Source organism: Oryza glaberrima, chromosome 10, assembly GCF_000147395.1.
Source record: "Oryza glaberrima chromosome 10, OglaRS2, whole genome shotgun sequence".
Lineage (NCBI taxonomy): Eukaryota > Viridiplantae > Streptophyta > Magnoliopsida > Poales > Poaceae > Oryza > Oryza glaberrima.
In genome coordinates, this window is record NC_068335.1 from 3419515 (window position 1) to 3433029 (window position 13515).

At 42.0% G+C, this 13515-nt stretch overlaps 1 protein-coding gene and 1 long non-coding RNA gene across 3 annotated transcripts in view; both read left to right on the forward strand.

The window, feature by feature from the left end:
• The first annotated feature begins 1989 nt into the window (after positions 1-1989).
• LOC127786116 (uncharacterized) lies at positions 1990-3987 on the forward strand. Its single transcript, XR_008019912.1, has 2 exons — positions 1990-2136; positions 3134-3987. It is a non-coding gene; the product is annotated as an uncharacterized LOC127786116 (long non-coding RNA).
• Positions 3988-6207: 2220 nt separating this feature from the next.
• The window catches only part of LOC127753077 (uncharacterized), a 29049-nt gene continuing 21741 nt past the window's right edge, over positions 6208-13515 (forward strand). For both annotated transcript variants that reach the window (XM_052278534.1, XM_052278535.1), the window contains exons 1-9: positions 6208-6511; positions 6608-6781; positions 7519-7614; positions 8559-8628; positions 10296-10420; positions 11545-11685; positions 11779-11936; positions 12061-12220; positions 12313-12411. In XM_052278534.1, the coding sequence (XP_052134494.1) occupies positions 6335-6511; positions 6608-6781; positions 7519-7614; positions 8559-8628; positions 10296-10420; positions 11545-11685; positions 11779-11936; positions 12061-12220; positions 12313-12411 (1200 nt within the window). In that variant the 5' untranslated portion in view covers positions 6208-6334. The remainder of the gene's footprint in view (positions 6512-6607; positions 6782-7518; positions 7615-8558; positions 8629-10295; positions 10421-11544; positions 11686-11778; positions 11937-12060; positions 12221-12312; positions 12412-13515) is intronic.

Genomic DNA, 13515 nt, shown 5'->3' on the forward strand with positions numbered 1-13515 from the left:
CTGGGGATTAGATCGTCTGACTTCACGGGAAATGATGGTAGAAAGCAGTCACGCGAATCCGTCCGCCAGCTCAGGATCGAACACCTTTGCGTGGAGCTGCAGGTCCTGCTGCTTCACTCCTCTGTTATCTGGGCCTGGGCCCAACAAGCGCACCATCTTCAGCCCGTTGCTCCCCTTCTCGGCGCCGTGTTTTCCTTTTTGGCATGAATCCCGTATGCTTTTCCTGCGAGCGAACGTGAGGCGTTGGTATTGGCGAGGGCGATCGACTTCTCCGTGGAGCACGAGGGTGAGGCGATCGGCTGCAGTAAAAACAGGGAAAGCAAGATCATGCTCGCAGGTTTGCACAATCTCCATGTGTGTGTGTTTAGATTGCATCAATCTTCTTCAAATTTGTTTGCTATCCTCTCCTATGTTAGCCCGTGTGGAAATAGTTTAACGAAACATCAACTTGCGATTCATCAAAAAATAGTAGTAGGATATATGAGATGGAAGAAAAGAAGTGTGTAACCCATGCTTGTTTCTTTCTCCCAATGCGTACAGATATATTTTAGTTGCTTATCATACCATCATCAAATTAAATATTTTGTTTGCTGTAGGGATGGGTTTTCCCCTAGTTATTCAATTCCAAACAATTTACAACACAATGACAATCACAAGCTACAGTCTTGCTAGCTCTTGCACAAATGTCACTTCACAGGCAAGACAACCTTCCTCTGTTACTCACTGAAAATTTCAGATATAGCACACGATGAATACAACACACTGGAAATTTCCAGATATATCGACTCCAATCACTGCTATCCTACAGAACATTTTCGGATATATCGACTCCAATCCCTGCTATCCTACAGACATCTTCTAGCTTAATTGGAATCACGGCTGTGGCAACCCTCCAGCAGGTCCTATCCATTCTGAGACGAGGAGCAACTCCATTCTGAGACATGCTACAATTGTTGTGCCGCCTGACGAGGCCATGTTGCTGCGGCAGAAGCTGTACCGCGGCGTGCGGCAGCCGCAGTGGGGCAAGTGGGTGGCGGAGATCCGGCTGCCGCAGAACCGGGTGCGCATCTAGCTCGGCACCTACGACTCGGCGACGGAGCAGCGCTCAGCGAGGACGGCGCCCGTCTCGGTGACGATGGCGACGGGACGGTCCTCCATCCTCGACTGCAAGTCCGGATGACGCGTTGGCAGCGAACCCTTTCCTTATCCATAGAAGCACTTGTTGGCCCGAGCTGCCAAGGCCCAGTGTCTGAGAGGAGCAGCGTTAGATCATATGGTGAGCCATCGTTCGATCACGGGTGGACGACGGGATTCGCGTGACTGCTCTCTACCATCATTCCAGGTGAAGTCAGACGATCTGATTCCATAAGGTGAAATATTTGCAGGGGAATGACTTTTATTTACTGGAAAGAACAGCAGGATGCCATCGAGGTCTAAAGTCTGAACATGAGATTGGGTATATCTCCCGATCTTCGTTTTGTCCATACTTTGTCTGCATAACATTAGACCACTGATTGGGCTAGCCAAGTAGGGTCGTAGGCGCTATGGGCTCTGACCTCGAAACAGACACGATGACATGTGACATATCAAAACTTTTGGTAAAAACATGTTTAACTTTTTTATATGAAATAGAGATAGAGAAGAGATAGGTTTATAGCTAATAGTTAACTCTACTACTATTAAACTTGTTCATAAAAAATCGAGGGAATTATTTTGTATTGATTTAATACTTGGGGACGGAGGGATACGAATCAGATTCGGCAAATAATTAAATATATCACAATTGGTATGCGAGATGAAAAAAAAATACTATTTTTTCTCCACGGGAAAATCGATTGTTCTTCCTTCTCAGCCCGTAGACGTGATTGGATATTTCCAAGCCTAATCGGACTCAAAAGTCTGAATTGGACTCTTTTTATTACTGTTTTGATTTTCGTTTATATACTTTCTTGTGGCCCAGTACAGGCCCAAATTAAGGCCTTAGTACTAGTTACGACTGACTGTGTGTCGATTGAATCCCCAATCCCGTCGCCACTCGCCCCCACCTCCTTCGCCGCCGCACCGCCGCCGCTGCCGAAGCCGCGACGCGGCGAATCTGCTCCCCTCCGTCTTCGGCGGAAGTCCCAACAGATCGAGGTATGATCCTCCTCCGTCCCCTGCCATGTTCGTTATTATGGCGTCCGACTCGCCGGAGGAGGCGGCTGCTGTTTAGGGTTAGGGTTCCGGCGGGCTCTAGGGCCGGAGGAGCCCACCTGCTCGGCCGCCAGAAAAGATAATACTAATAATTTCGGCCATGCTGTGTTAGTTTACGAATCCATACAGCCAGGTCTCCTGCCATTGCCAATCTTGCCGGGCTGAACCTTTGAAATTTACATGTGGTATATAATTCTGTTGGGTAGTCTAATTTAACAAAAGCGTAATCCTCCATGACCAGTTTTTAGGGCCCTGATGTTCGGCCTGTGATGACTGAACGCTATGTCTCAACCTCTTATGATGTTTACGGTGCAGCTTCCTCTGTTTAGTATTACATTCATGGTTAAACCAGTATCAGGACTTTATTTTTACCAAATACGAGTTGTTCTGATAGTGCTGTATACTTGTATTCATGATTAAACAAGTTTTCTTTTTTACCAAAACACATGGAATACAAGTTGTTCTGGTAGTGTTGTGTTCATGGTTGAACAAGTGTTAGTACTTTCCTTTTACCAAAACATATGAAATGCGAGTTGTTCTGCAAACAGAGTAACGATAGTCAGGTACCTGAGCAGTACAACTGAACTAAAAAAAATACATATTTTTGTTCAATCTCTATGCACATGGTTGGAGTCTGTCAGATCATGTCAATTGCATACAGTTTTAGGCTTTTATTGGAGCTATGCAGGTTCTTTGAGTGCAGAGTAGTAAAATTATTTCTTCTTCTGAAAACCGTTAGTTAATTGTTATAGCATGCTTCGTGTTCATCTGGCATTTTAAATTCTGAAAACATGTGATGCTTTTAGGAAGAGGTCAGTAGAGCGTGAGCAAATATTGTGTACAGCGGTTGGTTCATATAACTTAATTCCATGTATGTACAGTATTTTTCTATGGATAGAACTGATGTCATACCATATATACTCCTTTTCTCTTTTTGCAGGATCTATCATAACACACTTGCAGACATGCCTTGGTTGCGAAGATCATATACTAAGATGCTTGCAGACAGAGGCTATACCCTAGACCCTCTACAGCTGCTGTACCAGATCAGCAGTGCTAGCGCTACCAACGATCAGACTAGAAGCGCGACGCAGTTCTCCTGCACTGACGGTTGGGAAAGCGAACTCCAAGTCTCGCACATCCCGTTCGGTGATGTGGGTACTGGCGATCTACTTACCCTCCATGTTCATCGCCGGTTCCATGTACTTGGCATATGACCTCTACATCCGCCCTTTCGACGGTGCTAGCTACCCATGGTGTCTGCTGGCTGTCATGTTATGGGGAGTCTACATGGCGCTGGTCGGTGTGGTAAGACAGTACATGGACCTGTTCTTGCCAAGTGCTCCCGCTGCCGTGCGGGACACACTCGTCGACGTTGGCTGGCTTTGGGTCGGCATACCTGTGTTTATCGTAGACTATATTCTTGCCTTATTTGGCCATGCGTGGATGGTCATCACCATGATTTGCCTTCTCGGTGTTCTGATTGCTGCCCTGCTTGCCTTGTGGGAGTCTCTTGTTCGGACGTACGGCAAGTAGCTTGTGCCGTGCGTTAGCCGTGGAATAAAACTCCAAGGCAACGCGTTTCCTTTGAACAGATAGTGCTAATCTGTGTGCTTGTGTGCGTGTATAGCTGGTTTATGTATGTTTTTTTAGGGAGGTTTATGCATGTACACTCCTACAGAAAGTGCTATAGATGTCGGTTGTAAATATCGGTTTTTCCAACCGACACCTATATGCCGGCAGTGATGTGAAGAGATATAGGTGTCGGTTTAGAAACCGGCACCTTTGACGATCCACGAATCCTTATGCATCGAGTCAGCTCCATCGAAATCATCACAAAAATCATCCAAACACAATCACAAAAATCGATTCCCCTACCTTCCCATCGTTGATCTAGCTGCCCCCACCATCATGGCAGCCAGCGGCGGAGAGGAGGCCGCCGCCTTCCATCTCACTAGCACTGCTACTGCCTTCCCTCTCGCCGGATCTAGTGGAGGGGAGCCCAACGCCACCGCTCGTGGGTAGCTTGCCGCTGGTCGCGGGAGCCCGCTGAATCTAGCGAAGGGGAGGGTGGGCCGCTGCCACCGTCGAGCGGCGGCCGTGAGAGAGACTAAGAAAGAGACGCTTGAGAGAGAAGCGTGGGAGAAAGGAGAAGACACTAGAGAAAAACGTGGGTATATGCGCCGGTTTATTTTAAAAAACCGACACATATAATCAGTTCTTTAATTAACCGGTAACTATAATATTATAGGTATCGGTTCTTTTAAAAACCTGCATCTATAGTATGGTTTTTTCTCTAGAACCAGCACTTATAGTGTTTAAAGGTGTCGGTTCTATATTTTTTTTATCACAGGGGTATGGCAAAAGGTCGATAGGTGTTGGATTTAAATGAATCGACACTTATGAGCATTTCTCTATGAGTTTTTTTTATGTAGTAGAGGTATTTTTGTCATTGCCTTTTGTCTTTAACTGGTTTAATAATTACAACCTTTTGTTACATTAAAAAAACATTAAACATACTTTCTCTGTTTCAAAATAAATTAATATAATATTAGATGTGATACACTTTTACTACAAATCTAGCATCAAGTATTGTATTAATTTATATTGGAGCGGAGGTGGTACCAAGGTAGAATCATACTATCTTACAACACCACAAGAGATGACAAGATCAGTCATATCGCAGATCAGATTGCAGCAGTCTTCTCCCACCTTGTTTCGATCGCACGAAAAAAATGGAAACTATACGGTTCACACTTTCTTTTCTCAAGAATATACGGATTGCAAACCTATATCTATACTAGCAAAATACCCATGCGTTATCATGAAAAAAATAAATATACGATAAACACTAGATTATTAGGGTCTAATTTTCCTAATTCAGGACTGGGTAAATTATGCAATCCTAGTTAGCAAAATACCCAAGTGTTACCGCGAGATGAAAAATTTTGGCGTGTCACATCGGATATATGGACACACATTTGAAGTATTAAACGCAGATTAATAACAAAATAAATTACAGATTCCGTCTGTAAATTGCGAGACAAATTTAGAGCCTCCCCATTCCGCTCGTTAGCCTCCCCACCTCCTTCCTCTCTGTGCGCGCTCGCTGGCCTCCTTGCCCGATGGATGCTGCCCCCGCTCTTCTCCCTCTCTACGTGTGCTCGTCGGTGGGTGCGCGTCGTACGCTGCTTTCGAGCCGATGAACACGAGCGTCACTATGGAGAAAATGGAGAAGAAGGCACATGGAACTTGGTGATATGGCAATCGTACAGTGTTTTGGGGGCTGTTACATCAAATCGATGCTATAGCATCTGCCAACTTATTACATTCACGAGGACAATAGCTAACTCAAAAAGAAATAAAAGCCGAGGCTATAATCTTCTTCGCTTCTAGGACAAGAACCCCCATCGCAGCATATTGTAGATTCCCTTCCTTCAGGGCTTGAACCAGCATCAGTAAATCAGACTCCAGATGGATATATGCCATACCCTTGTGAGCTGTCGCTTCTACTCCCTTCACCGCGGCCAAAACTTCAGCGTGGAAGGCATCCTGCAACCGTGATGAGTTTCCGGCACCCGCCTGGATCACATGCACGTCCGCATCTCTGATAACATAATCCCAGCCCCCGGTCAGCTCATTTGGTCTGAAAGATCCATCGATATTCAGTTTTAGGACATCCCCCTCTGGTCTTTCCCATTTTCTCAACACCCTCGCTGGCCCAATGTTTCCTGCTTCACTGACATCATATGGAACTCATCAGATTGCTTCATGATCATGAAAGCCAGTGCATCAGCATCTCTTCTACCCTCCCCTCCCCTCCCTTCTCCGATTTGGTTTTTCGGTTGAAGGACGAAAATCAGATTAATCGATAAGTGAACTTATTCCATTGAGAGGCCACAATGCGAAGGCCACAAGGCCCGCAATTGAGCGGCCCAAGTCCAACGGTGCCTAAACCCTCACTAAACACAAAAACCCTGTCTCCTCTTCTCTTTCCTCTCTTGCGCAGTTCCGCTAACCCTCGCCTCGGCTCGGCGGCTTCCCGTTGCTGCTCGCGGCTCCCAATTCCCAAATCGAAAAAAAAGGGCATCGCGCGCGGGATCTCCATCCTAGGGTTTCCGCGTCACCACCCTCGCCGCCCATGGCGAGCGGCGGCGCCTCCTCCGCCCCGGCCACCGCCTCCACCCCCGCCGCCGCCGCCGCCACCACCACCACAAGCAAGACCGCGTCCGCCTCGCTGTGGTGGGACCCGTTCATCGACCTCTCCGATGATCTCGACCGCGCCGCCGCGGCGTCCCCTTCCGTCCCGGACGCCCTCGTGAGCTCCCTACTAGCATCCCTCTCTCCCTCACCTCGCCTCGCCTCGCCTCGCCTCCGGGCGGTGAATGATGACGCGTTCCGTGTTTGTTTGCAGGCGGAGCGGATCAAGGCCCACCACGCGTGGCTCCGCGTGTCGGTGTCCATGTTCGTGAAGCCGAGCGACGCGTCGAGGGGCGCGTTGGATGCCTCCGAGGTGGTTGTTGGGGAGCACCGCCTCGCCGTCAAGCCCGAGCTCAAGGCGGCCGCGCTTCGCCTGAGCAAGTGCATGGTACTTTGCTTCTCCACACTCCCCAACACCACCACCACTACCACCATTTCGTGCCTCTGTGGTTGAGACGCAATCAGTAGCGTTTTAGAACTTCCTCAATTTAAAGAACTCAAAGGCAGGGGTCGCCTAACTCAATACTTGTGCGATTAGTGGAACCTTTTAGATGTCTGTGGAACAACTTTTCTCGTAATTGTGAGAATTATTATCATCAGGGTGTAGTTGTGTATGCATTAAGTTCCACTGTTGTTGGAGCGTTGATTGTTAGTACTATTGCTGTTCTTGTCTTCCAGTGGTAGGTGCGAGTTATCCATGAACTTTTTATTCACCTGTCAGCCTTTATTCTTTACCTAAATGTTTTTCAAATAAATTCTAGTATACCAAAAATGTTGTGGTTAAGAAAATACCAACGAAATCTATGTTGTGATGTCATATAGTTCAATCACTCTCATAACCTTTCTCTTATGCATGTCCCTGTGATGTAACATTTCCTGAGTTATGTATAATAATAGAAAACAATATTGTAAAGAGCACACTATATGTTTAGTGTTGTATAATGTTCTTGTTTTCCTGATGTAATGTTGTCATATGTTGGGCAAGCTTATCCTGCCCATCTTTCTGTCCAACTTCTTCAAGTCTGAAGATATTCTTTTTTGGGGTCCATTTGTTTTTATTCAACAAAATAGTTGCACACGTCTTTTGTGCTGCAGCATTTCATTTTATATGTTCTCTTCTGTCAGAACTTGGATGAGGTGCAATCGTACATTCTGGTTAAGAGAACTTCAGAAAACACTCCAAGAGCTCTTGTTGCTGATACTGAAGAGTTTCTTCGCCTGGTATGTTTATGTGTTTTTTCTCCCATAAAATAGACTTCTTTATGCACTGCAGTTAATGCTGACTGTAGAAAATTAGAAAGTAAAATGCTGCAACATAATTCATTATGTATGGTACAATTGCATATTTCTTTTGGAGGCTTTTTGTCTAATTTCTTTTCATACCACCTGTTAGGAGTGCTGAGAGCCATCTATGCAATGGTTATACTTTAGCAACCAATAGTTAAAATTTTGAATACACTTCTGAATAGATTCTTACTTCATCAAATAATTTGAATCTGAGATCTCAAGAAAGAAATGTGCCAAGTTAAATTAAACTATAAAACTTCTAAACTTGCAACCAGAATTACTTTCTGGGGAATTGAATTGCTATCTTCTAGCTCTATCTTGTGACAATCCTCTCACTAAAAGTAAGGCATTATATCATGTGTAAATTGCTGCGCAAATTCCGTTAAGCCTTAAAAGTTTACTATTAATATAGAATAAATCACATATAGATTGAGATGTTATATAGGCTTGCAATTTCAAGTCAAAGTTTAATCGCATTTTCAAGACATAAAAAAATTGATAATTTTACAATTTGATATATTGGAAATTTGATTGTGTTCTGTTTTCAATTTTACCGGACTATATAATGTCACCTCATGGATATATGGTTTCGAAGAACTTTTAGAAACTTGTGCACCTTATTCCCCGGCTATGGTTAATTTTAAACTCTGTGCATAAGTGCACATTTTGTATGCTCAAACTGAACTGGATCTTATGCATTCTAAAGACGAATTCTCCAAAATGCATGATTAGATTAAAGGAGTTAACAATTGCTAATTTAGGCTACTGTTTGTCTGGATGTGTACAGATTTATCTTTACTTAGTTGAAAGGTTTATTAATTGTTATTGTTTATGTGATTCTGTCTACTATTCTTGAATAATGTTTCCCTTTTTTGAAGGTATCTGTACAATATTACCTGGAGCGTCAATGCTTGCTGAAGTGCATCCGAAGAATCTTTGTTCATGCAAGTAAGTTTTTGTAGAGTTAGGTTAAAATATGTTTGCAATATGCAACATTAGTGAATGGATTTACCCTCATTCTCTGAAAATATGTTTTTGGCAGCAAACCAAATTATTTCGTGTTTCTTTTTTGTGTGAGAAACTGAGAATTCTAATGGATGATTTGAGTCTAGGAAATGATGCATCTACATCTTATCTCTTCACTTGCAGTCCAGAAAATGACAACTGCACGTGTTTTAGACTTTTAGTTAGTGTCATTAAAGTGAAAAGCGCACTCAAAGTGCAATGTCCTCATATTGCTTATGCACAAAGTGCAAAAAGAGCGCGAGCATAAAAATATGAGTGTTTACCCCTAAGAAGAATACTCCATGCCTGATTCTTGCAGCTATCGAGGATGACAAAAAAGTAAATAATAGAGTAAAATGCACCAGCGGTCCTTAAACTTGTCGGGAGGTTTCACTTAGGTCCACGAACTTGCAAAGCGCACATCGAGGTCCCTAAAATTGGTTTATTGTATCATCCCGGTCCAAAGCCGCGTTTGACCGTGGTCTTGCCTACGTATCATGCCACGTAAACGATGATATGGAATTTTTTTTATTTTTTCTCCCTTCTTCCTTCTTTTTTCACCACTGCGACAACCCCTCCCCTCGTGCCGCCTCTCACCACCGAGAAAAAAAGAAGGAAGAAAGAGAAAAAAGAAGGAAGAAGGGAGAAAAAATAAAAAAAATTCTATGTCATTATCCATGTGGCGTGCCACGTAGGCAAGACCATAGTCAAACGCGGCTTTGGACCTGGATGATACAATAAACCAAGTTTAGGGACCTCGATGTGTACTTTGCAAGTTCGTGGACCTAAGTGAAACCTCCTGACAAGTTTAAGGACCGCTGGTGTATTTAACTCTAAATAATATATAATGGGTCTAGGGGTGGTAATGGGCCAAGGCCCCTGGGCCCTTCCACAACCCATCTCAGCCCTTAAATTTTTTGAGCTAAAAAATCTACTAAATTTCAGCCCAACCCTTTTTATACCCAGACACCCAGCCCTTACATTTTGTAGGCCAAAAGGTTGGGCCCATTACCACCCTTAAATGGGTCTTAATATGAGATTAGCAAACTGCAATTGAACAAGTATTGTTGCTTTATACATAGCATGCCACTTTGAAGATAATTTTACTTAGAAGTTCAACTTAATCTTTCTGGGCCATATTCTGGGCCCATACACCAATACCCCTGCCCTATTTTCTATTCTTTTCTACCTGACAGCTAGATGCGACTGAAGCTTGCACCTATGCACTTCAATGCCTTGTGCTTAAGTGGTTAGCCCTAAAGGTGCAGCGCCAGCCTCGCTGCGGCTGACGCTACTCAAGGCACTTTAGCTGATACGCCTTGCTTTTGTGCTTAGGCGAGTGCTTTTTGTGCTGTTTTGAGTAAGGCATGAATTAAGGTTCAAAATCATGGCTGGTGTTTTATGTTTGAGTTTGACCATGTCATCCTAAATGTTAGTTAATGTTTCCTATTCTTAAAGCTTATTTTTTTGCCAACTATGAAATATAAAAATGCTGGGAAATATAAAGGCACTTTCTTCAAAATAGACATGCTTTTGTTTAACAAATGGCACTTGTGGCCTACTTGGTTTTAAAGTGCGCATCTCAAGCTATCCTTTTTCTCCATATGCAGATGATTGTTCTGATTCAATTGATGCCGTTAGAGAAGAGGCCTCAGTTTTAGTTAGGGAAGAGGTGGAACAGAGACTACTATCCATTGTTCGAGATTCCCTTGCATCTGCATTCTCTGTCAAAGGGGTATGTTGTATTACAGCCCTAGCGCTAATTTTATGAAAATGTGGCCATTGCATGTCAATGTACCAAATTATCATTCTTGTATCATTCAGTCACGACAACTTTTATGGTTCACTGTCCATCTTTCAATTTCAATTCCTGCTTCCTAGTTGGCTGTATTGCCTCCACATGTGTATGCCCTTCCTAAAGCAGTAGCTTGGTATGATGATTGATTCAACTTCAGTACTCTGTCTTAATTTCTAATATATTAGGAAATGAATGTCGCCTACAGCCTGAGATTCTAGGTGGTACATTGCGATATGTATATGCTTTATTTTACATGATGAAATGGATTTTTGAAGGGAGTTGACTAAAGTAATCACTTGATTAGAAAGAAATAGATATTCTGCAGAAGAACATAATCTTGTAGGGAAGGAATAAAACAATTAATGAAGGAATTGTTATACACAAGCGAAATCTCATTTTATTTTTCTCTGCTCTATTAGAGAATGGACTAATTTTGCTTCTCTACTGAACCCCTGATAGGTAAAGCTTAGACCAGCTCAAAACGTCCCAAAACAACAAAAACTTTTTATAAAATAAGCATAATCATTTCTAGCTATTAAAGAAAAGCAGGCTATGCCTAGGTTAAATGGGTCCTAAGGATATATAATGAAAAACTAGGTTGGGATGGTTACTGAGGAAAGCCCATGTGCTTGCGTTAAGTCTGCTGATTTTATTCGTAATAGAACATAGATGGCAAATAAGTATGTTGTACTCAGTTAAGCTTTTGAACCTTCCATTTGCTGCAAAACAAATTTATATTCATGGTAATTCTGTAGGGCAGAGCAAAACTAGTGTCATTTCCCCTAGAATCAACTTGAACTGCACTGCGCATATTTTAGCATCTTGTTAAATATTGATTTACATGATGAATGCATTTCCTGTAAACTGTAGAAGTTAATTGATAGTATTAACGTGCCCTAGCTACCTGCTTGTTCGAAATATGTTTATGAGCAATAAATCTGCTTGAAGGTCATAATGTTGAGTACACAGACAAGTACATGCAATTGCCTTATACTCTTTTGCCGTTGCCGTTGTGGTTTTGTGTCTTCTGCACACACACTGATATACTCATCATTTTGCAGGGAGCTGAATTGACGATTTCTTGGCTGGAAGAAACACTGATTGAAATTAACCTGATTTTTGACATCTTGTTTCTTTTTTTCTATGATAACCTTTCAAGGTGTAATGGTGGGCTGTGGATAATGTTGTGTTCGATTTTTAAGGTACATCCTTTTGGTGTCTATTCATTCTGTGGGAATCTGAGATCTCTTCACTTGATATATCAATATTTATTTCTTGAGCACTTACCCTTTTAGGACATGCTATCTGGTTCTTATGATGTTGGAAAATTTGCTGTATCTGTTGAAGCAAAAAATTCGTTTCATTATGCTAAAGCTCAGCTGCTGTTTATTCTCATTCAAACCTTGGACTTTGAAAGTCTACTCCGGATGGTTCGTGATGAAGTTCCTTTTAGGTATTTATGACTAACTTGGCTTTTTCATCTATGTATGGGAGCATGCCATATTAGTATCTTATTAATATGTCAGTGTAACTTCTGTTTAAGAGCTTACATGGTTTTTTTTTTTTTTGGGTCTCAGCGGAGGGTATTCCACATTTTCTGTTGTTGATATTCTTGAAATGGACGTCGAAGTATCAAAATTACCCGAATTTGCAGCAGTAGAATCAGGACCACTTATTCTTGCTTGGGCAGTTTTCCTTTGCCTGGTCATGTCCCTTCCAGGAAGTAATACCAATTTGGTAAGGATGGCATTCAACCATACACTATTCTAATGCCATTAGGCTCATTACAGCAAGCAACATTGTATCTTCTTACACTTGTAAGCTTTCAGGACATTGATCATACATCTTATGCCCAACGCTCCTTTGAGTTTGCTCCATTCAATTTTCTACAAGGAGTTCTGTGCTCAAGCATCTTCAAGGAATCAGATGTAAATGCTCTAAATAAATGTTCACCCTCTTATTTCTGTTTTTATGGCAATGTTACCCCAAATAGTTTGCAGTCATAGATAATCGTATGGAGTTAAGTTTATGCTGATGCTAGCTATCACTATTAATACCATGTAACTACAGATATTGCCATGTTTTAATCAGAACATAAAAGGAGGCTAGTGATGTGGACGCAGCTGCAAAAGATAATTCATGTAGTGACTGCATACATAGACACCTTATGGGTAGTTACGACGTACATGATATATAAATGAATGATGATAGATACTCTTAAGTACTACTCTGTATGCTTCACAAATTTTGAAAGTCTAGAAAATCTCATATGACATCAGTATAATCAAATTTGTCCCAAGCGGCACAATACTCCCTTCGCCTCCCAATATAATAGATTAAAACATAATAAAAATGTCCTAAAATATAAGGTATCCTAAGTACAATTTGTCACATCAATCACCTCCCATTCAAATTACTTCCCATCTTACCACCAATGACCCTCCCACTCCCTACATACCCTTATTTAATAAGGGGGCATATAGCCTTCTACCTTTATCCTTAATTTCTTCAAAACAACCAAGGATATCTTATATTTGCGGACGGAGGGAGTATTATATAACAATTAACCAAATATGTGCTAAACTATTATTCCCTGTTTTGATTCTATAGGCAGGCACATACTTTAAGATTTAAACTTTGTGATTTTTGACCAAGAACTAGTCCACTGATTTATAGTGATATAAAATTGATATTGTTGGATTCCTATTTGAGAAATACTTTCATATGATCATGATTATATTGTTACAAACATTATAGTCTAAAGGGAATCAACGATAGAAATCCCTTTTGGGAGACTGGCATACCACGCCCAGTCGAAATGTGCCTTGTAAAAATCAACTGAGGGAGTACTAATTATTATCAAGTACTCCCTCTGGTCATAAATATTTGATGCAGTTGACTTTCACCATGAAGTTTGACCATTCGTCTTATTCAAAATTTTAGTGCAAATATGCAAAAACATAAGTTACACTTAAAGTACCTTTAATAATAAAACACGTCACAACAAAATAAATGATAATTACATAATTGTT